This window comes from Astatotilapia calliptera, chromosome 11, assembly GCF_964374335.1.
Source record: "Astatotilapia calliptera chromosome 11, fAstCal68.1, whole genome shotgun sequence".
Classification (NCBI taxonomy): domain Eukaryota; kingdom Metazoa; phylum Chordata; class Actinopteri; order Cichliformes; family Cichlidae; genus Astatotilapia; species Astatotilapia calliptera.
Genome location: NC_137432.1, coordinates 34563457 through 34588397, shown reverse-complemented (window position 1 = coordinate 34588397; position 24941 = coordinate 34563457). Strand labels below are relative to the sequence as shown.

At 42.5% G+C, this 24941-nt stretch overlaps 1 protein-coding gene across 4 annotated transcripts in view; it reads right to left on the bottom strand.

Moving 5' to 3' along the window:
• Positions 1-22106, bottom strand: part of satb1b (SATB homeobox 1b) — a 60283-nt gene extending 38177 nt beyond the window's left edge. For 3 of the 4 annotated variants that reach the window (XM_026183864.2, XM_080308163.1, XM_026183867.2), the window contains exons 1-4: positions 20755-22106; positions 7232-7470; positions 4205-4381; positions 3211-3337 (exon numbers count right to left, since the gene is read on the bottom strand). In XM_026183864.2, the coding sequence (XP_026039649.1) occupies positions 3211-3337; positions 4205-4381; positions 7232-7445 (518 nt within the window). In that variant the 5' untranslated portion in view covers positions 7446-7470; positions 20755-22106. Of the gene's footprint in view, positions 1-3210; positions 3338-4204; positions 4382-7231; positions 7471-9129; positions 10541-20754 lie in introns of those variants that run through there. The other variant, XM_026183865.2, reaches the window with a different exon arrangement.
• Between the last annotated feature and the right edge of the window lie 2835 nt (positions 22107-24941).

The window sequence follows — 24941 nt, the reverse complement described above, 5'->3', positions numbered from 1 at the left end:
TCAACTCGACTGATCATTTCCCCACTAATCAAGTGCTGAGCTGAAAATTCTGGAAGCAAATCACTTTCCCTAAAAACAAAGGTGTCAAACACAGTTTGCAGCATTTCGCCTGACCCCGGTTGAGGAACATATACATGCATACGTGGATAAATTGGCTGGTTTGCATCAAATAGGCAGAGCAGCAAAGACAGAGAGGAAACCAGAGAGAAAGCGAGCTGAACGCACACGGGTCCCTGCTCGTTTTTCCTGCTGCAAGCGCCCCTCCAAGACAGACAGATTTCATTTGGCGCATCAAGCAGATGCATCTGGAGATTGCTCTGTCTCTCTCTCTCTCTCTCTCTGTATCTGCCTGCCTCGATCTCTCTCCCTCTTTCATATTCTCTCTCTCTCTCTTTTTCTCTCTCTCCTGATTGTTCTGATTAGTTAATTACTTTATACAACACATCTGCTGGATTGATGCATGAATTATACATCAGCTGCATGTGGCGACTATTATTTCGTGTTACTTCTACCTTCCTGGCTTGTTGTGCTCGGCGAAACAATTTAAGGTGTTACTGGCGAGATTTCTGCTGCAGTCGGGGCGGGGGGGCTTTAAGAGTTTGGCGGCGTGGGTAAGAAAAAGAGAAAAACAAATACAAACCAATAACAATATTGACAATTGCGTATATACGGCGTAATCAAAATGAAGCTGTATATCAAACAGACTGTCTTTGCTGTTCGCCTGTGCTGCAATCGCGAGCTGCAGAGACACCGACTGAATTCTGGGTTTTGAAAACGTAAAATATATTTACGTGGTGGGTGGAAGCAGAGAATAACTCAACTGGGCTCCCGTGACTTTGTGTGTGTTTCGCATTACACTTACCGCTGAATTACTTCACGTTAAACCTGGCTAGAGACGTGAATAAGAGAGCGATGAGGGCGCATGAGATGCTGTGTGTGTGTGTGCCTGTCCATAAATCTGTCAGCCGGTGTGTTGGAAATGTTATGAGCGAGGAGAACAGAAAAGGGATGCACACCACATCTGCTACTAAGAAAACATACACATGCACACTCTAACACACAAACAATGGATTTTCCAGAACACCTTAAACTGCTCCAGCAGCTAGAAAGCCTCTGGGGAGACGGAAGTGAACAAGAGGAGGGAGAGTGGGAGAGAGAGACAGGCAGAGAGAGAGAGAGAGAGGGGGGCAGCGGAGAAAGACAGCTATCCATGCATTCAGGGGCTAGCAAGCCGGAAATAAACACAACCTTCTGTAGTCTGGCTGGTGGACGTGTTCACATCAGTCGCCGTGCCTGTGTGTGTGTGCGTGTGTGTGAGTGCTTCATTGGTGGAGGTGGGTGGTGATGGTGTTGGTGGCGGGGGAAACAGAAGGAGAGGGAAGAGAAAAGGAAGAGGCAGAGCGAGGTAGAAAAAGAGTAGAAACAGCTCTCCAGAGGGTTGCAGAACACTGGGTTAGCGTGCAGCTGGCACAAGCCTCCACACCAGAGCCAGTCGGCTGTTTGTGTGCGCGCGCATGTGTGTGTGTGTCCATGAGTGCATATGAGCCTGTTTGTGTCCATGTCTATAAATGCTTGTATGCTCTTGCCGTGTGTATAAATATGACAAAGCCTCACACCTACAGAGAATAATTTAGCATACAATATGGTGAGCAATGACAGGAGAAAGCTAGCAGTATTCAGTATAGTAAAGGTTTCATCTTCATCATTCACAATGTAGACTCAAAAGAAATATATTTTGCCTAAAATATCCGCTGCAGCCAGGTTTATTTATGGAACTATTTCAGGTGAGTCATTTTTAGCCACGCAGTCACCGACCACATTCGTTTATTTGGTTTTTTTGGAGCTGAAGCAGAGCTTGGTTTAAAAACGGTTATTTACTTATCATATTTCACGTTTCCACTGCAACATGTTAAAAATCACTCAGCGGTTAATTTCATAGAATCACTTCTCAGCTATGGATAAGCTAGATTGTTACCAAGAGTTCGAATTCTCCGGAATCTGTGTTCTGATCAATTAATCAGTGGTTTTTTTTGGTTTATGAATGGGTTTTTCCCACTTCCTGGAAACGGCCAGTCTGAGTAATAATGTTTTTCTCGGTATTAAACACGTAAACTGGCACATGCTATATGTGTTATTGCTAGAAGCAGAGATTGAGAGGTTGAGATTGAGATTACACACTTTCAAGAGAGAGTTCATTAAAAAAAGGTCTAATTTATGTATTTTTAATTTGGCCTGCTGTGGTATTTATCTAACAGATTTTGGTGTGAACTGTCCAGTTTGGGAGATGTCAGCTGATGTCCCGTTTGAATCATGGTCAATTCACACAACAGCAAAGAAGCTAGTAGTAGCAGAGCTTTTAAGGTAAAAACAAAGCTTTTTAAAAGCCTTAATTTAGGACAAAGTCAAGAAAAAAGTAATTGAAAGAAACTGCTGATTTTAAGTCTTGAAAATCACGCTTATTTACAAAAATGCTTCAAAATAACCACCCAAGTGAGTGCCCGCATGTGTTTCAAGATGGCTGCCAAGTTGCTTACTTGAAGGACTTGTGACACATTTGAAAAGTTGACCATCTCTCTTTCCAGAAAACCCCCCCAAACACTTTTAACTTCAGCCGTTCACTGTGTCACTCTCTAAAAGGGACACAAAAGGCTTATGCTAGTGACAAAAACACCACCAGCACATGTAATAAACAGTGTGATAAACACTGACGGTATCTCCTTTGCCTGAGTTGTACTGTTTGCTAGCTGCACCAATCTTTTGCGTGGCGGATGTAGACAGCAAAAAGAAAATAGTTCCTACACGAAACTACTCACAGCTAGGTTGGTGGACTGTTTTGAGCAACCAGGTTATGATTTCCAGAAATACATATTGCTGCTGAGTTTTGTTTAATTATGTATTGTCTTGGCATTTTTGCACCACAAGATATGTGTCATTTATTTCCATTATACCAATGAGAAGGCAGACATTTCTACAACCAATATATCTTCAAAACGCTGAAACTCACATCGAAATTATCTAGATGGATAAACAGCGCAACAGATCAGAGGGGGGAAAATGCTAATGTGATCATGACTAACTGTTCTCTTCAAACACAGTTTTGTGGTTAGCACTCAGGTAAGAATATGTATGAACATGTGCACACATTCTGGGCTGGTGCAACTGTAAATATTCCAGTGCACATGTGCCCAAACTTGTGGATTGGTTGCTTACCTGTGCAGCTGGATCTTAAGTGTGACCACGTGGTAGACGTCCTGCAGCATGTCTGCCACTGTGGCGTCTGGTGCGTCTGTCACATATGACAGTGGGACGGGGTTCCACTTCCCCACCTGAATCATACCTGGATGATGCAAAACACATGCAGGCACACATAAATATGGACAAAATGTGGAAACGCATGAAAAAAAATCACAGATTTGGAAACAAAAGCACAACAATGGACACAGAAGCAAATAAATCAGCACAAAGCTCGCTTTCACTGTTCATTTCAAAGCCGTAAACATGTACGGTAGGAACGAAGCCACGCATAGATACCCCCAGGAGCATTCCGGTGCCATAAATGCTCTTTATTTCCTTAATTTTCACTGAAATCGCAACAACCACGCAGGAATTTTTCCTGAGAGTGCTTTTAAAACAGTGGCAGCCCGCACAGCAGAAAGAGAGATGGAAGACTGCTCATGAGAAAGGTGGCCTAGGATGTGTATGTATGTGCAGCGTGATGGACAGCCTATAATAAAAGAGCATGCATCGAGGCACCTTGAAACAGCCGCACTCAGCCTACGTGTGCTCAAGTGCAATTAGCAGACCCTTTCCTCCACCTGCCCCTCCCACCCACTGTCACCGAGGGTATATGTATATAAATATATACAATATGAGCACTCAAGTGAATGTGCATGTAAACATTTTACTGTGCAGCTAGCCTCTGTGAGAGTGCGAGGATACCTCTGTGTGGGAATATGTAGCGTATGACCCCTGGGAGACTTTCTGGGATCAGTGTCAGGTTGTGTTACTGTGGCTTCAGATCTGCTGGCGGTAAGCTATTATGGTCACAGAGTGTATGTGTGTCTGTAGGTTTGAGTGAGTGTGTGTGTGCACAAGCACCAGCATGTCTGAAAATGCTGTAGAAAAGACGCTGATAAGCATAAAAGAAAAGCGTCAGATCAGAGAAGAAAGAGATGACAATGATGAGAGTGGGTGAGGGGGTTACCTTTGGCCTGGGCTGCTGAGCTGTGGGAGTAGCCCAGTGACAGCAGGGCCATCTCGATGAGCTGGTTGAAGAGCATGTCCTTGCGCACCAGGACAAATTCAGCGTGCTCCTCCTTGCTGTCAAAATCCATGGGATTCTCGTAGTGCTCGACCACACAGAACACAGGCAGCATGTTGCCTGCAGACAAAGAGACACAAGCCATTTCTTCACATGCAAAACTCTGACCTTCAGTCCTCTGTTTGCAGAGGAATGGGATTAAAATTTAGTGCAGATGATTAAGTTACACTGAGGTTGGCTGTCGAGGGATTAGAAGTGAACATCCAGGTTTAAGCTCTGAACACAAGTTTGGACCACAAAGGCATATTTCATCTTTTATAGGGCAATTTCCTTCAACACCTTCACCTCTTTGTCCCATTGCCAAACTCTATGATCAGCTTGAGGGATCAAATATTACTTGGGTGCATAATTTTAGACACAGAATTTGCTTCGTCTTTTAAGAAATTGCCCTCTTTTTTCTTTCTTTTTTTTCCATTTCCATCATCTCCCCCCTGATGCTTTTTGCTCCAAATTCCCATTTTAAGATTCATTTTAAATGTTGTAGCATTCCTTCATGTTGCCTAAAGCTTTAAGATGATGACATAATATTGCAGAGGTGTTGCACTATGGCCTGCACTGATTGGTATTGCTTGTGACAAGCAAAAATATACTGTATATTAGACAGAATGATAACCTTAACCGCGTGTGAACAAACATGCCGCAAAAAACAGAAAGTCTCGTCTCTCTTTTTGGCACAATACACAGTTTATTCACTGTCAAGGTGCTGGGATCACATTAGCCTTTTTCCCCTTGACTGCCAACCCAAAATCATCTTCCCATGATGCAGCGCTACAAATCCCGAGCCACCTCTGCGCCCTGAGGTTTACGAGTCTGTGTCAACAGTGGCTCTGCTGTTAGGTGGAATGAACAATCCTTGTCCAAAGACTGTCAAATGTTCAAGGGACCAACTGTGCAAATATCATCCAATATGCCATTTTGGCTAAAATAACAGGCGTGAAATTTAGACTTTGAGGGCACAGGGGCGGCTTGGCCTTTTGAAGTTTTAGTCTGAATAAAAACAGAAAGTCAAAATTATGTCAAAGTACTGACTGGAGGTAATCTTTTGCTTACTGTACTTTGTAAATGTTGCCCTGTTTCCCCACTTTTTCAGTAGGTCTCTGCTCTACCTGCTGCCACCTGGGAACGTTTCTTTACATACGCTGTAAGTGCAGATAGAAATGATAAACATTGCCATATTTTCTAATCCCAAGCATTCCAGAAGATGCACACAGCTCTGGCAAAACAATCAATAAGCCAACAGATGCAAAAGAATGTGCTGAAAGAGCTGCTTTTCTCCTCCCCTGATTTTAATAGATAAAGATCTAACAATAAAGACTGCTGTGCAGGTTCATTTGGGGGATCAATACTGGCTTTGTTTCCAGGGAGCCCAGAGAGGGCTGCGGTAAATAGTGTTTCGGGCTCGGACACAATGCCCACTGTGGGCCCTCTGCGAAGCCTCCGTGGCTGACCAGCCGCCTCTCTCGGCTGCTTCGCTCTTTTCTAAAATTTGACAAAAAAAAAAAGGATGAGAGGAAAAAGAAGAGGAGGGGAGGGCAAAGAGGATGCTTGGAGGAGCAAACGTTGTAGGAGGCCAAGAGAAGCAGAGATGATGAAGGTGAGAAATTAGGCTCTCTCAGCTGGTGTGCAACACGTAGATAAAAAGCAGCGAATAAGAGAAATGGCCCATCCGAGGACACTCTCGCAGCTACATTCCAAGACTTCCTTAGTCCCTGTTGGCCAAAGAAAACCAAACCAGCCAAACAAACAAACATTTGAGCCCTCGCAGCCAAGTGCTATTACAACTCCAAACCTGCAGGATTTCAAACTCAAAAAAAAAGAAAGAAACATAATCATAAAATGAAGGTTCACATATTGGATGGCTTTGCCTGGCGTGTTTTTCACAAGATGACACTGGTTATATTAAAAAGCTATGTCATAATCTCAAAGTAAAGGCTCCCTTTAAGCAGCAATGGCTCTTAAAGGACTGAAACTTTCCCTTAATAAACAAATGTCAGAGCAGGAGTGCCGGGGTTGGAGAGAGCAGCAGTGACACAGCGCTATGCAGCACGGCACAGGAATAATTCTCACAGTGCTTTTCTATTAGCTATTGTCTGGGCAAATAAGTGGGAGTGTGTGTGTGTGTGTGTGTGTGTGTGTGTGTGTGTGTGTGTGTGTGTGTGTGTGTGTGTGTGTGTGTGTGTGTGTGTGTGTACTGAGATGACTAAAGAAGCATTGTAAAAAGGTTTAAGAGTTTTGGAGAGCATGCAGGGGTGGTGGTGGGTGGAAGGTGCTGTGTGTGTGTGTGGGAGGGGGCCTATTTAAACTGCATTTAAATTACTTTCCTCTTTTTACATTGGTTATGTTTCCTCTCAGTCATTACAAATACACGCAGAGCTGCGTATACTTTATTTGTATTGCATGCGGCTGATACAGGCTGGCACTGCGGCTAACATTTAACACCTTCAAGATTATCTTGTTGTGTATAAAGGACAACTATAAAAGATGTCAAAAAATAAGGCCTGAAAGTAAATGGTTATTTTGAATTTAAAATAATTTTGTCTGTAAAATAACAAAAAGTTTTTTTCTTAAAAGAAAAAAGCAGTGAAAACATTTTCCGATCATTTGTTTTTCCTACCAACACTTAACCCCCCTAAAATATTCAGTTTTCTGTCATATAAAAGAAATAAAAGCAGAAACTATTCTAATTTTAGACGCACATATTTGGGATATGTGCTTGATCACTTGATTTGCGATTAATTTTCACCTGTGTGATTAACGCACAAAGCGCCACACAATTTCCCAGGACCCAGAGGGAAGTCTTCAAATTGATTATTTTTGCCAATAAACACTCCAAAAAACAAAAAAGAATACAATTATATGTTTACAATTATTCTCAATAAATTCCTTTTGATCCGTTTCGGTCTTTCTTACCTTTCTTATGGCAGGTCTTCAGCAGGTGGCTGGTGGGTTTGTACGGGACCCCTCCGAGTTTGGTCCCGGTGCTTCCCAGCCTGGCCCGTCCCAGGGGGCTGCCGTTCTGCTCCAGCCGGGGCAGCTTGGCCGGCGGGGCCTTGGCGTCTGCCATGCTGTTGACCAGCTCTGAGTTCTCCTTGCCCAAACACGTCTCGCTGAGATGTTCCATCATTCTCAGCACCTCAGCTCACTATCACCTGGGGGAGGCAGAAACAGCATGTAATCAGCTGCCAGGGGAGATATGTGTGTGGCATAAAAGAAGCAGGAGAATGAAGAGTTGCCATGTGATACAAAAGGGGCAATGAACGCAAAATCTTTTGTGTTGATATCACTGACATGTGAAGATGTGAAGGGACATTTTTATAGAGCAAAAAAAAGTCCTTTAAGTAATTGAGACCTCTGAAAACGGACCCATTACGGCAGTAACTGTCAATTCGCCTCGGTTATGATGACTCGGGCCGCGGTGATGTCATCTTGCTGCTGTAATGTTCCCATTTTTTAACGCATGTATTATGTATGGGTGTCCCGCTAGAAATTCCCATGCGAGCGGAGGCAAACAGGCCGAGGTTTTAGAGCAAATACATTAATTTGCTGGGAGATTCCACTTCAATAAATACAGTACAGTTCAAGGAACAAGGTTGTGCTGCGGAGCACGCACGGAAGGGGAAACTAACGTAATTCAGTTTGTGAGTCACTTTGTGTGGCTTACCATTCGTGACGCAGCTTGGAGAAAAAAAGAAAGAAGGCAAAAGGCCGCACCGTCATTTTGTTGTGACAGACAAACAAAATCAGTTACAAGCTTTTACAGGTGTGAACTTTATTTTTAGATTCTGCAAGTGCAGCGAAACACCCGTGGCGAGCAATGAGTTTACAACTTTAGGATGTGGGGGGGAGAAAGCAGCTTGAGGAAACTCCAAAACAGGCAGTAGCTGACTCATGAGGGTAGTCATCTAAAGTGGGAAAGAAAAGGGAGGAAGAGACAAAAAGGAAAGATGGAGGATGGCTGCTTTACCCACAGGTGTGCTTACACACACAAACACACACACAGCTTCCTACATCATTTGAAGTGCTCGGGCAAACTTTGAAAATCTGATCAATAATAATAGTAATATGAATAATATTAGGTCACAACAGAAAAATAATTATTCGTGGTGGTTAGTGGGTGCCGGTGGACTGAACTGGAATGCTGTTGTCAAAGAGTGAAAAGGGCAAAATCATCCACCCCCACTCAAAAGATCATGAACTCCTCGATTCATAACATCCAATGAAGCAACTAATTCCCCACAGAGAGGGAGCCAAAGGAATCCAGACCCGGATACAGTCTGGATCCAGGTCAGGATTTTTATATGACCTTAAAACACAAAAACTCTTTGAAGTTTTTACCACTTATTATTATTCAATTTTTTTTAAATCCAATAAAAAAATTGTAATATTATAAATAAAGCTACCCAACAATATAGAAAATGATTAAATTAGTCTTTTGATGCAAAATAAAGTGCTATGTACACTATTGAATCAGCAAATATGATAAGATGATGTATATTTTTCTGCATCATCAATATTTTAACTGTAAGTACCTAAAAGTACTGCTAAAGTTTTAGTACTTGTAGACTTTGACTTAAATAAAGAGTTTAACCACTTTGTAAAAGAGTTTCTTAATACAAAACAAGTCACAATCAATTCATCAAACACTGCTTTCTACAAGGCCCCCCTTGCTTTGTTCTGGGCCACCCCATTTACAAAAATCCTGGACGCCCCTGCTCAAAGGGGGGTGGGAGTTAAGAGAGGAGAAGTTGAGTTTAAAAAAAAAAAGAAAGAAAGAAAAGAAATAGAAAAGAAAAAAACTTCAAACCAACCTGAACCGCAGCACTTCAGCACTGGAGAGCATATAACACCGGCTGGAAAACGCTTCTTCTTCAAGTTTGGCCAGGGTAGAAAAGATAGAAGAAGAAAAAGGAAAAAAGAAAGAAACCCCCCCTCCCCAAAAACAACTCCCGGTTCCTCTCTTGTTATCTCTCTACGTGTGCATGACAGCGAGGGGTTCCCAAAATCAGTGTTTAAAAAGATGCTTTCTCCTGCTCTTCTTGGCGGAGGACTGGCAGGCGGTGCGAAAAAACAACAACAACCCGGGTCTGTGCAAGGGAGGACGAGGTCGAGATGGACCGTGATAGGCGAACATTGGTAAGCGGTTGTGCGTGTGCGGCAGGAGCGGAGAGAGACAGGAGTGTGCAGCCCTGACGTTACAGCCAATTCCGTCCAAGTGGAGGAAAAAGGACGGCAACGGAAAGCGTTAAAACCGGCGACATTTAGCAACGCTTACAAGTGAAGGCGACTTCGGCTTTAGTTCGCAGCACAACATCCAAAACGGCGAGCAGGCAGCCGCACAGTACGGCCAGCACGAACCACAAGCACCTCGGACACAGTTGTAACAACAACAACCGCCGCCGAGACCTAACAAACCCTCGCTGTGTGTGTTCACGGAGGGACTACGGGAAAAAATAGCTCAGCGTCGGCTTAGCTAGATTTGACTGCCGGCAGACTGAGAGAGAGCAAAAATACTAAGAAGCGACTGTGTGAGCTTGCCATGGAGGCGATGTGGAGACGATATGCGGACAGTCGAAACAGGTTCGCAAAATAAAACAAGGAGAGGGGGGTCAAAAAGTGCGGTTTACTTTCCGATGCCGAGGATGAATAAGGCTCGCTGTGGATGCATAAGAGAGCTGCCTTGATAGTAATAGTAGGAGGTGTCCTGTTGGCTGGGGATTGGCGTCCGGACGGAGCTCCTCTTTCTCTCTATCTCCCTCTCTGTCTCTCCCCCTCTCACTCCGTCTCTCCCTCTCTGTCCCCATTAAATTATTAGTTGTATTGACTCATCACTCCCCCCTCTCCTCTCCTCGCTGCTGGTGCTGCCGCTGCCTCTGCTTTCCTTCTCTCCTCCTCATTTCAAATGGCGTGGTAAGAGGGGGTAAAAAAATAGGGTAAAAAAATAGAAGAAAGGATGGGGATGTGTGTGTGTGGGAGAGAGAGCGCAGGAGATGGGGTGTAAAGTGTGTGAGAATAAGAGAAAATAAGAGGAATAATCCCCTCACACACCACCAGCACCAGCAGCCTTCCCTATTAAAATCAAAACAGATTATTCCTCCGCATCTCAGGCAGGAAAAGTCCTGGCGGAGACAAAGTGGAGAAAGTGGACCGGGAGCGAAACCACACACACATAAACACACATGCATTCACACACACTCACTAATACACACACAACGGGGAGGAACGGTGGTGCGATTTCCGGCTGTGCGCGCAGGAATTTTTAATCAGCTTGATTAGAGTGAGGCGGTCCTGCATTTATTACCGAGTAACACACAGATGCTCACACACACACGCGCGCGCGATACCTTAATTTATGATGTGTTTTATTTATTTATTTATTTCAGGACTTTACTTTGGGCCAAATGTATAGTTTTTGTTTGACAAATTAATCTACATCCAGATGAAGTCAGAATAGCAAAATAAGTAAGGTGGCTGGCCCTTTGAGACAAACTGAAAGCAAAACGTAAAAGTGAGAAAAAATTTAACAAATGCTGTGTTTGCAAAAAACAAAACCCATTTATTTAAAACTCCAAAATAATCTCATAACTAGGAATAAAAATAAATTTTTGCAGAGTAGAAATATTGTTTGGAGTTTGATCCAAACCATACACCAAATATATTTAAGGCCACTTTAAATGACCTCAGGATGCAAATATGATGACTGACCATAACTGACCCTGCTTTAGGTCTGAGCTTTAACATTAACCATTTTGCTTTGTCTCATACACATAAGTACCTATAATGTTCCTATTCCATGTGTGGATTACTGATCACAGTTGATTGTGCTGATGTTTATCTTGGCAGACACACATTTCCAAAAGATATTTTTAATCTCAAGAGTCATATTTTCCTAGTTAAATAAAGACTAAATAAAAATATAAAACTAAATACGCTACAAAGTAATATAAGAAATTACACATATAAGTCTAAAAAGCAGATAATAGCTTTATTTCAAATAAAAACTGACTACATATTAATATATTTATTTACATTTTCCACCCTTACAGCAATAATATACAATTTAGACTCATATTTTTGTATTAATATGTACGTTGGTTGTTTATCAACTTGAATATTAAGCTTTAGTGATTTCTCAGGGCTATTACTGACTTATTGCTTTGTAAATAGTACAAGTAATACAGTTTTTTTTTTTAAAAGCAGTCTTCATTGCCACATCTCTCATTTCCCTCTCTCAACATTTAGCTTTCAGCAGTCTTCCCATATGTGCTAAAACTTTACCTCCACTGCAAGTTAGACCAAAATATTAGATGAGCTAATCTCTGTTGATATTGTCAACAAAAACCCTGAACAGGCTGATGTTAAGCTATTGTCATTATTTTGTAATTATTTCTCAAACCAGTCCCTGCTGGCCGAACTGCCAAAACATCACACAAGTTAATCTGTTGGTATTGTCAATAAAGGCCTGATCTGGTGTTTTTACCGAACCATTAAGGTGACCCAATAATAAGATCCTCACTCTGACTTCATGAGAAAAAGGTCATTTTAATGATGGACACACCCACACATGGTGTGAGGGGTGGCATATCTGACTCTCCATCTTTAGATCCTAGAAAGAGCCAGATGGGGGAGTGTGTGAGGCAAAGTTCAGCGTTGAGAATACATGGGGAAATAGATTTTGCACATTAAATGAAAGCATGGGGACACTTGTTTCATAAAAAGCGTGCTTTTCTTCACACTTAACATAAGGTGTGGCTTTGTCATCAGGCCAGTGTGTACATCAAAGAGAAATGAAGAAGCACGTCTGTCCAGGCTGTGCAAGAACAAAAACAGGAAACCAACAGAAAACAGGAAGTGTGTGTACCTATCACATCGACAGAACCTGAATGTTGTCGATCGTGGAGGTCAGGTGTGCATGAAGTGCTACATAATGCTACATGCTGACTTACGATGTGTTTGCAGGGTTGATAAAGCTCATCCCCGCAAAAAAAAAAGAAAAAAAAAGACTGCAAATCGTCTCACACAAAGCTGCTGTTTCATAAACAATGCATCCCGGCAGTTGTAAGCATCTTAGCTTAGCCAGTGACGGCAGTCAGAGAAGCCCGACAAAGAAAATGGTTCTAAATTTACATAAAGTGCTTCTTTTAGGCAGGGAAAGACCTGGAGGTCTTTAAAATAAAGCCAAACCTGGAACCGATCAAAAAAAACAATCACGGAAGAAGTGATGCATCACAGTTACACCTCTCATTCACCCCCCTGGTTGTGAAAAAAAAAAAAAAAAAAAAAAAAAAAAAAAAAAAAAAAAAAAAAAAAAAAAAAAAAAAAAAAAAAAAAATTTTTTTCCCCCCCCCCCCGCCAACCATCTCTAAAAAAGACTTTTGGGGAAGGAAAAAAAAAAAATGCAACGTGAAACTCACCTTTCGGACCTGAGATGGAACGTCTTGCAATATTGACACCTAGTTAGTGTGAGGTGTAAGTTTTGAGGAGGCGGTTGCATTTTAAAAGGGTCCCACGTCGTATGTGGTTTTTTTAACAGGAAGTAGAAGAGTTGTTGAAAATGCTGATATGCGACCCCAGCATGTTTGAATTCACGTGCAGAGGCTGTCACTCAAAGATTCAGCAATCAATTCTTATCTCCACCAGTCTCTGGTTTTCAGTGAGCTGCCAACACTTGCATTAAACCCAGCTGTGGTGTGCAGTGTGGTTAAAGGACCCAAACTGTGGAGTAAATACTATTTATACATCTTCAGAGATTCATATTATTCAGCAACAAGACTTCCACCAAGCCCTTTAAGACATAAAAGTCACGAATGGATTATTTGTAAGTTTACCACATCATAGATACATGAAAGTAAAGGACATTTGACTTTATTTTTCATGAATAGAAATAATAATCATGAATATCGTGTGTGTGTGCATGCATGCGCCTCCTTTTCAGGTTCTCTGTGATTTGTACTAACATGAATCTGACAGGCTGGAGCCCCCCTACACCCACACCTTCTCTTCAGCAGATTGCTTTGCATCACCTCGGCTTGCACAGCATTGCTACTCAACGTTCTGCACGTTGACATGTTTTCCACGTTTGACATGTTTTACATGATGTTCACGGCAGCGGCTCCCGTTCCTCTCTCTTTCTTTTTTTTAACCAGTTTTTTTCTTCCTTGGCCGTCGTTAGCAGCATCCGGAAAACAGGAGCGATGGTGAAAGCGAGCCATTGTCGGCAAATGCTCTTTTCTATCTGGCATGACGCAAGCAGCCGCAGTCATTTCCACTGTGATTGTCGGGCACCATCAGAGAGCATCGATAACCCCTGCCAGGCCTTGGCACCGCCAACAGGTGCCGGCACTGCCAGCTAGGTTGGCACCGACGTGGCTGTGAAAACCCTCTGACATCCAGAAGGGCACAGATTTGCACTGAATGCACCACTGAATCAACACTGCTGATTATCAATTAACATATACCGTTTTGTATCACACAGAAAAGAGGGAAAAATGGGTTTTGAAACACAGAAAGCCGTTTTAAAAATACTAGCTGTGCGGTGTTATAATCATGTGCTGAATGCAGATTTAGCTCTGTTCAAGGTGGGTTTTTACAAGCCTTGTGTGGCTTTGTGTTGGGGAGATGCATGTACACAAGTGTAATTGTTCAGGCAGGATTTTGTGCCTGATGGCTACATTTGTAAAGAAATCATGAAAAATGACATGACAGACTGGATGCTAAAGAGACACCTCATATTTAAATAATATTAAAATATATTTCACCCTCAGTGTGTGCATTATCACAGGTACCGCGTGTGTTTTTTTCCCATAACACACTTATCAGTGGTATCATATCTGGCCCACTGCTTTTTAAACCACACGTCCCTGAAGAAATGAAGTATTATGTGCCTTTCATTTAAAAGGATACTAATCATTGGCACACAAAAGGGGGAGAAAAGGCTGAAAATGAATAAGAAAATATATTATTGTTGGCTCAGCATCGAGAGGCGTCTTTATTTAGTGTGTCAAGCGAAGCGGCAGCGCCATCACTTACTCTACGTAGGTGTTGTGATGTCTTCATGCTCACCACTTGTGATGCTTCTAATGGGAATTAATGCGATTATTTGGTTACTAATACAAATTAGTCTGCGGATCCAGTCTGAGCAAACACACAGACGCAGCATGGGGGTTAGCGCTGTCACTGGTTCGACTTTGAGCTCTTTCTGCAAGTGTCTCGCGCAACAAAAAAAACACACACACATAAACATAATAGTATTATTAGAGGCTGAAGAGGATTTAATAATCTGTCGAGGAAACGTGTCAAAACACGCCTGCATCAGTGTGGGTGCGCAGACGAACCTCAAAAATATGTCATGTGCAGAGAAAAAATGAAAACAAGGGTGTTGTACAGTAGATGCCGTGCAAAACCAAGAAGCAGTTAAATGAGTAGCAAAAAAAAAAGCCACAAAAATAAAGCGAACCTCTTTTCTAAACAAGAGCACAGCACTTGGTGCAGAATTGATTTTTCTATCATGAATGAATTCAGGAAAAAGGGAGGCGTTTGACTTGTTTAGTGCCACTGACATTTCTTTGACAGTGTGTGGGCAAATAAGTTTCAAAAGGCGCTACAGATTCCACTAACCCAACCCAGAATATTACACTTTCTTAACAATACAAGCGCAATGTGTCATCATTTGGTTCGATGCTGTCTCAGAGGTGCTCATTGTTTTCTCAGAAATGTTTTTTTAAGAGTGACCGGTTTCACCCTTGGTCTGTGTGTGTGTTCGCTGTCACAGGTACTGCTTGCGTTTTCCTGTTGCGCACAGACAGCTCGCATTCAGCTCTGTACAGAGCTCAGCTTTGAGGTGGTTTATTAATATTTACATGCAAGACGTAAAGAGCTACTTACACAGCTGCTGCGAGGTGACCACAAAAAGACAAACTACTCCGCCGTGAATATATCCTTCAGCTCGAATTAGTTCCGTGTTTTAAATTAGCTTCTCATACAAGGAGTGTGGCTTTCAATTAGCGGCAGGAGAAGGTGATTTCTACATTTCTCATATGTCCGCACTTTGGTGTGGGAGGAGGCAGAAAAGAGAGAAAGAAAGAACAAGGGGGATGTAATGAACTGAGAGTCGGCTCCTAAGTACTTAATTGTTTTATAATCACATGAAGTCGACAGAAATAGAAGCAGAGCAAGTGGTCTCCACCTCAGGCCTGCTGACAGGAAGGCCTAACGCCAGTTCCCCTCAGAGGGTCTCGGCGTCGCTGCAGACAGCAGACCCCACGAGGATTTCCTCCCTCCCCATTTCTGATACACAGACAGATCGACCGCTGCACTCCCACCTCTTGTTTTCAGGTTAAAACTCTCCACACCCAGCAGCCACCCCCGATGGCGTGTGGTGTACACTGTACACTGTGCAGCTCCCACACAGATGCACGCCACACAGACAGACACATGTACATCCGCTCAGTGGTGGCGAGCGTGTTTCCGCGCCGTTTGTAACGAGGCCCCTCTGCCCTGGAAGTTCGTGCCTTTTGCCCGAACCCGTGACCCCCGCCATCAGGATAATATTGGCTGTAATGACCGCCGAGCAGCGCCGTGTCGGTTCAAGCCCATGTCAGGCCTCCTCACGGGAATCTGCGCTAACGATTCAAAGCCAACATCCCCACCCAGGCGCACCCAGAGGACCCTTCACCGCCTTGTTTATCACCCCCCTCCCTCTCTTGCGCCTCTGCGCCTTTATCGAATTATAAAACCAATTAGTCATAGAACAATCAACAGGCATCAGAGGCAGGGCCCTGTTTGGAGAAATTACTTTTCTGTCACTGCGTGCTGGACGCCGGTCGTCACATGATCAAATAATTAAACTCTAATTTCTGCCTCGTGGACGGCAAAAAATAAACAATTAATAGAGTTAGAGAGACACGGGTGTTAGTGTGTGAGAGGCAGAAAGAAATACTGAAGACGGCTTTGTGAGAGAGGGCACGCTGAAGGGGCGAGAAAGGTTGTCATGGCCCGCTGGGTTTTTCCTGAAGTGGGTGAGAGGCGGTGAAGGGCACAGTTCCCCTGGCCTTGTGGGGAGTGTTAAGGAAATGAGGGCAGGTGACGGGATGGTGTTACTCGCCTCAGTGTGCAAGAAGTGAGGCTGCAGTGAGTTGAAGGGAAAAAAGATGGCACGCAAGCGTGTAAGGAAACCGCACTTAATATTCAGGCTTAGGCAGAAGTATTGAATAAGAAGCACAGACTTAAAGATGTGTTTCTTTATCTACATATTTTTCTTTGCATATTTAATCCCTTGTCAAAGGATGCATCATCCATCCACTGACGAACAAAACAGTTGATAAGGCAAATGTGTGTGTGTGTGTGTGTGTGTGTGTGTGTGTGTGTGTGTGTGTGTGTGTGTGTGTGTGTGTGTGTGTGTGTGTGTGTAAGACAGAGAGTACAGTATCTGTTGAAATTGTTTCATTGGGGTATGTGGGTGGGTATTAACAACCTGATCTTAGCGGGATGCGCTTTCCTCTAAATCGCTGTTTTTTTTCCTCCCTCTGAACAAAGGATTCAGAAAAACCTACACAGATCGGATGAAGACAAGCATCGAATGAAAGACAATGAGGGTTTTTTTCCCTCTTGAGAAAAAAAACATACGATTAGACCGGTAATAATATGATTTGAATCATGAAAACTTGAATGTGTTTGCGTCTGTAATTTATATTTGATACAGGAGCATGAAGCACAATAAAGAACAAGAACACACACCCCCCAACTCCAAACTCCAAAAAAAAATCTAACATAAGAGGGATGTCATTTCATAAAAGCGTGACAAAACCAATGTGACGGACTTCGGATATTTTTTTATGTCCCAGGGAGGACACGCCAAGCCATTCAGCGAACGGGGCTGACTGTGGGGACCCAAAAACAATATGATGCTTTTATCACTAAGCCAAGGAATCTGGATCAACAGTATGCAAAGCATATGCCAAAATAAATGCAGTTGAACATGCCGGGACAACATAACCCACCCCGTTTCTTTCTTATAGAGAACTTTCCAGATAATGACAAAATGAGCTGTAACTCCTGAATCACACACACTAAAAGCATGCACCCAGGGTGGTATGTCTGTAACTGACAGGGGGGGGCTTTCTTACATTTTTGAGCCCTGGAATGCAGCAGTCATTATTAACTCACCAGCGTTTTCTTATTCCACACTAGTTGTAACACGCCACCAAAAAGAAAAAACGGGGAAAAAAAGAGGGAATCATTGTTATCTTTCTCCTCTATTAGCAATCATAACAGAGCTATTTCATACAGAGGAGGCATGGCGGGGAGTGTGGAGGGATGGAATCCCCAAAGAGCCACACATTAAAAAACGAGACAGGCCTCTTATTTACTGGCGACAGTCTAATAAATACATTTGCTGGCAGCTAAACAGGTATTTACTCTGCTCCCTACCACAGGTATAATTTCACTGTTTGCTGAGCTGTTATTTTGCTACAGCGATAATTATCGAGGTGGTAAAGAAAGACGATTAATGGTTTTAGCCTGAGATATCAGCCTCAGCAAAGTGAGGAACAGCCCAGCTCTAAACTCCCAGCAAATACTCAGCGAGTGAGGTGGTGGTGGTGGGGGAGTTAATAAACAGCATCTTTTGCTGGAGGAATTCAAACAACAACCACGACACACAGCCGACACAGCAAAGCTTATGGAGACGTATAGGAGTGTCTGTTGTGTGTTTAGGGACAGCCTCTTTCCCTGAACTTTTTTGTCTAATTTTACTGAAAGCAATGATGATTGAGAGCATAATTCAATTTTAAAGCAAAGTGATGAAGCATTCCTAATATAATTTGAGTGCAGACTGCACAGCAAAAACAACAACAAAAATCACAACCTGTGCTCTCCGATGTCCACGCTAATTGGTGTCTCGGGGTCACCGGACAAACTTTCTGCTCCCGCTCACTCCTGACAACCTGCCCTTCAGAGTCTGTGAACCTGACACTGAGCGAGAGCACGGCAACGTGCAGACGCTGATATACACTTAACTAACACCACCTCCACCTGAGAGATAAGATTTAATTTGTCATCCTGCCAGTCCTAAGAAACCCTTTGACCTGACGACCTGAAACTGATGATTAAAAGAGATGTGATGCAGAAGCGTCACTGGGATTTAAAAGCAAAAGACGGTGAGAAAGCCCTGAGTGTTTGTGCACACTACACGCTGATTTCCTGCTATTACAACACTACTACAGTACAGTAAATGCCGCGTGCACTAGTTTCGATTAGTCGTAATGAAAACAAAACTAAGCTCTGAGGGGAAAAATCTGAGTATAACAAGGTTAAACCTGTAACTTAAAAGAAGAAGGGTGAGTATATTTAAATGTCTTCTCAGATCGTAGGTTTATTGTAAATCACGGTAGGGTTATTGTAAGAACTGGGAACACATTCAGAGGATTTCATTAGGCACTAATAAGCTGTAACAGATGTTTAAGCTTTACTGCTGGATCTGTGTGACCCAGCAGTATGAAGCAACGCTGACATCTTCACACTCTGATTCTTATCATTCCTGCTAAACTAGAACGAGTGGAGAAATTTTGCCAAACATATTGACATGGTATCGTATGTACACAAACATTTTTTGTGCCACTTTCACAACCGCAAGCTGATAAGGAGTGGTTGTAATGAAGGCGAGGAGTAATACCGAGAAGTTTTGCTTCAACGCTCACAAACTGCCGTTGAGGCTTTCTTCTGGTTGTCTGAGGACTTTTACAAGAAGTGACACATGGCAGCCCGAGACAGGAAAAAGGCTGTTTGTCATTGCTGTCTAAGGCACTGACCAGATAAGCCACAGAACCTTGAACTGCCACAGATCTGCAAAGATAAAAGGGAGAAAAATCACCGGTGTTGTGCCATAACCTGCTTTTTCCCATGCAGTAGTGCCACTCTTGACCTTGTAATTTGCACGTGCGTGAGCAACGCACATGACCTGACTACAGCAGCAACATGGTAAACAACCGGTGACACCGTGAAGTAATTATTATTTTTCAGAAAGCTATCAGATCAGGTCTCTGAAATGCAAAACGCCGCTAGATTATTATTATTTTGTATAAAATTAATTTCTCTGCACAATTGTCACAAATGATCACCCCTGTGCCACATCTTGCTTGTGCCTTAAACGCAAACTCTACTCTGTCTTACATGTGTGTATTTATGCTGATATCTATATATAAATAATCTCGAATATCTGAGTGAAAGCCACTGGCCTTGCTGCTGTGTGAAATGTCAGCTATTTTTCAAAAGGAACAGACAGAGAGTGAAACCTTTAAAAACCTGTAAACCACAGAAGATTGGTGCCCACGCATTTTGAGCACACTAATACATCTTCTCATAACTGCTCCCTATTCTCTATCTCTTTATCTAACACACACATAAACACACACACACAGGTCTGGTTGTACCTGAAATTACTTTATCAGCACTGTGACAAAAGCCATAAGGCAGACCAAAACAGCATTACCACGCCGACTCTGTCATCACATCCTCCTGACTGCCTCACGCCATGTCAAGCAGAAAGAAAGCAATAAAGTCATTTAATGTTTGTTTCCTTCTGAGTCTCTCACACCTTTTTTATACCTTGTTGGGCTCAGTCAGTGTTTTTTTTAAGAGTTACACAAAATGTTTCATGTCACAGCAGTAAAAATGTTGAAGCAAGTTGACACGTAATTAAATGGTAAGTATGTGGAGGAAATAAATGAAGTGGCTCTAATGGCCTAATAAAAAGTAGTAAAAGTAGATGGGCAGTTGGGCTGCAGTAGATTCATTTCTAATAGACGTGTCAGCTGTTTGATAGCACGCACTTCATTATAAGTAAGAGAGGAAGGCCTGATTTTGAAGTCTAGTATTTTCTACAAGATTCACGACTCGACGGAAAACTAAGCAACTTTCTGTGACACGGTCAGGCCAGGAGCAGCGGTGGCGATGGCTGCATCACTTCTCCTCCTCCTCTGCTGCGACGCAGAGTAAGTTGTTAAATGAATTAGAGGAGATGGGTGCACTTAACCCCGCGAATATCACGAGTGCTTTGCTTATTTGTGCAGAAACGACACGGGCCCGTTTAAATTTAGAAAGTTCTGAATGCGTGCGTTTAGGTTCGGCGTCACCGCTCACAATCTCGATTTTAATTTTATTTATTTTATTTTAAAAATCTCTCTGAAATATTAAATTCTTACAGCCACTTTTGGTCTGCGGGTTTTAAGTGATTTGGAAGATGAAGGTCTGCAAAATTGCTTTCAATTCATTTAGAGTATCTCACTCTTCTAATTCCAAGGAGACCCCCTTTTTTAATGTGACACGCAATAAAAATGTGATTTCAAACCCGTGCAGATGCTCTAATAAAGAGGCATGTGACAGAATGACAGCGGACAGCGATCACTTGAGCAGAAACAGTTTAGAGTAAGAGACCATACCTTTAAAGTCAGCAGTCGCCCGACCTCTTGTTTTCCATCAAAAGTTGAACAATCTCTTGTCACTGCTCCACGGCGAGAGATCCAAAAATAGGCGACTGCTCTGTGGGAGGAAGAACTGCTTTTTTTAAAAAAAGAAAAAGAAAAAAAAAGTCAAAAGTCCTACGGATGAGGAGGAGGAGGAGGGGGTCGTCAAGTAGAAACCGCACTGGCGGAGGTTGGAGTGAAGTTGGGGAGCGCACACGGCTGATGGAGCGCAGAAACGCGAGCAACCGTGCGCTGCGGGCAGCGGGGGTGAAGAAGAGGAGAGTAGAGTAGCGGCATGTGAGGAGGGCTGCTTTGAGAGGGTGGCAGGTAAATGAACCGCCCCTCCCCGTTTCTGATGCTCAAATCGATGATTTGCCAGCTGTGGCGCAGCTTGTCTCATTGCCCCACTTTGGTTTTTACAGCCGCTCCTCTCCGACGCGCCGCTCTCCGGGGACAGAGAGCGAGCGAGAGAGAGAGCGAGAGAGAGAGAGAGAGAGAAGTCACTGCCAGGAGAGCTCTCACACTCATTCATTTTCATATTTACACGCCACATGTTTGCATGTCAAGAAGAAGAAGAAGGGAGGAAAAAAAAGTCTGGTAAATAGTAAAAGTGCGCGCAGCGGCGTGCGTTTTGCTCCGAAGCGACTCAAAGCCTGTTGTTTTAATAGCGGAGGGCAACCTGCCAGCTTTCCCTCCCCGCACACCTGAGCCGAGCATGAAACCGTACTGCCCGGTACAGTCTGGTATACATCACATGCTCGTATCGACATAAAGAGCTGTTTATTAAAGCAGATGGGTTGATTTGTCTGAAAGCCGCCAAAATATAGGAAACAAGGAAGGGGGAAAAAAGTTTTCAAGAATAATTAAGTTTGAACAATGCTGGTTGAAAGGCGTGTTAATGCTGCAGTCTGTTCTTCTGCTGTGTTTGCCGACAGCTATTTTTCCAATTAATTTCGCCAATTTAAACAAGGCTTTTAGTGGGAAATAATTATTATTCCGACTATTCGGCAGTGAACATTTTTAATGCATCATTACTGAACCACACTCACTTTGATTTTATCAACGCAAGCTGTTGCTGTGTGCTTTTTTTGCGCTTATAACTTAACTGCGGACATCACGCAGACAGATCCACCAACCGAAGTCAATACAGGCCTGTTTAAATAAGAAATTAAAAAATATATATACTAAATGACTGCAAATTTGTAAAACCAGCATAGAGAGAGGATCATTTCATTTTATTTGTTGTCTTGGATATTTTTTAAGAACACAGTAAGAAGCTGAATTAGCCGAGACACTGAGGATGCTGACAGAGAAAGAAGAAGAGAGAAAAAACCTTTTATTTTCCGCCCTGATAGCGTCTAAATATATTTGTGATATTTTAATTGATTTTCATATACTGAGTGCTGTATTTACGTGAAAAAAATACAATATAGAGAGATATAGGTCGCTTTTTCTGCTGAAGTCTGAAAATAGATGGGAAACATCTGTACATATGGTAAATTCAATTTAATAGTCTTAATGAAGTACATATTACACTTAGTAAAGGAAATTATTTTTATACCTCTACATGTTGTGCTTGAACGTCCCCAACAATATCCTTCAGCATCAGAAAAAAGATGAAAGAGTTTAATGCAAAAATAATTTATTATATTTGACTTTATTTGTGCCAATCGTGTATGTGCATGAGCTGCTGCTGATCATGTGGATGTGACACTATAATGTGAGTGTGTTTTATACTGTGTGTGTGTGCATCACAGATTGTGGTTTGCAAGAATTTTTTTTTTTTAAATTTGTGTCATGTGTTTGAACTTTCTTGCACCTTGCACATTTATACACATTTGTCACATGCACGCCTTTGTTTGTTTGCCTGCGTGTGTGAAATGATTGACAGTTTGCATCTGCACAGGCTAACTGCTATGCACTAGCAGGTGTGCAGGAGCCCACAGGTAATGCAGCTGTTTACTTACAATACGAACGTGTTTCTTTGGCTGGATTTAGCATAATAACACACTGATCCATTTACATTTACACTTAATTTACAAACCCCCGTGAAAATAGAATTAGTGAGGGGAGGGAAAGGAGCTAAAAGAAACTGAGCAACAGAAGGTGAGATGAAGATAGAGTTAGTCTTAAAAAAATCGGAATGTTTCTCTTGTTGTCCACGCTGAACGTAAAGGACTGGAGTCATTATTGTAAGCTCATATATGAAAATACTTCTCAGAAAAGTTCATTTGTTGTGGTTTTGGGACTCCACAAAAGTTTCATTATGAAGTATCTGAGATCTGCATTAAAAAAAAAAAAACAGGGAGGAAAAAAATCACACACACACTCTCTCACAGATGCACACAATCTCTGCATATGATTCACAACAGCTCTCTCCCGGGAGATTGAATGGGAATTGAAAAGTTCCAGTAAAGAGATTCAAATTTGCTTTTTGCATAATTATAAATTCATGCTAAGTTGGGGATGTTTTCATCATTACGGACAACAGCTGGTGATTTCAATGCAGCCTCTGTTTTATTCAACAATTCATGCTGCTGCCTCCCTGAGCCCACATGTGCTGCAGTTGTTACTTTAACCACAAGGGGGACCAGTGAGTTTCATGTTAAACAGGGTAGAGTAAGAGGAGAGGAGGTCAGCAAATGATGGCCCCTCTTTATAAGACTCTTTTCATTCTTTGGGTTTAATATGCTGGCATCCAGCAGCTTTTACCAGTATTTCTGAGAGTAAAAAAACAGCAAACCCTGACCTCTGGATTCAAACACAAAGAACATTAGTGCAGCAGCGATGTGCGAGAGCTGTGGATGTGTTCCAAAACATTAATACAAATTGTTAATGTGCATCTATGTTGCTGAAGCATGAGTAGGGCACATATAAAGCACAAAGAGAGGACCAAGTGTGTGTGAAGCGCAAGCAAATCAAAGCAGACCTTGAGCTGAGACATTTCAATCGTCTGCACTAAAAAAATTTTCTCTGAAAACAATAAACAGCACTTGCAAAATTACAAGGGTTATACACCCCAGAATTAATCTTTCCAACCCATAACTAAATAGAGAGACACTGTTGCGTCTCCATCAAGTGGGTATATTTTAATTACAGGCTATTGACTACTCAAAGTAATTTGTCTCAGAAAGATGCCCAAGAGCTATAAGACAGACGTCTCGTCTAAATCAGGAATGCTCAGCCACTTTGTGTGCGGGTGTGTTTTCTTTTTTAAGCTCTGGTTTTGTGGTTAGCCTTTGTAACTTTCCTCAATAGATCTTTTATAATCTTTCACCTTTTAAAGATTAACAAGGATTCCTGTCTACCTATGACTTGTCTACCTGGCTTCATCCAAGGGTAAACACTGGCTTCCCACATTTTCTCCTCCTCTGATCTCCTCGGCAGGAATCGAAATGGAAGTGCAATTTTTCCTTGCTTTTCTTTACAGCATCTCTTCACATTTTGAGAGAGGAGTATACTTCACAAGCTCACCTCTCAAATGAAACACTATTAATCCTCATTTGCGTGCTGCCAACGAGGACAGTGGAGATGAGAACCAATCAGAACAACAAAAGCTGACCCGCAGCAGCAACTCCAAAGCGCACACGCCTACAGCTGTTAATGGGATGTCAGTCAGCTGGGCGAAAGAAAACAGCCCAGAAGAGTAATTACTTTCCGGTGTGAACTCTCCCGTCAGATGTGGCAGCTTAATGTCACTTAGTACATTACTGCACGTGGAGAGCGTCAGTTGAACATTGGTGGCAGCTGCCCAGATGTTAGAGGACTCTGTGATCACAAATTTTCTTCAGGTATACCGATGTGCTCGTTTTTCTGTGTAACACATTAAGATCTTGTGTCAGTTATGCAGTGAGGGGCACAGTGGGATTTCTTTTCCTTGAGCATCCTGGTAATGTGAACATCATGAAACCATCTCCAGCCCTGCAGTGTTAAACTCTTGACCTCAAACTGATCCTAGGATCACGGAGGATCATAAGGAGGATTTTTTTAAAGCTTAATTGAGCAAAAAGTTTTGAGTTTTAAATTTATATCACATTGTGTCTGTTGATCCCCAGAGAGAATGTGAAGTAGTTTGGATCATCGGGAACAGCTGTGACTTTAGTGGTTGTCAAAAAAAGACTGTGTTCTTTGTCCCTTGTTTCTTTTTTTCTCTTATCCACAGT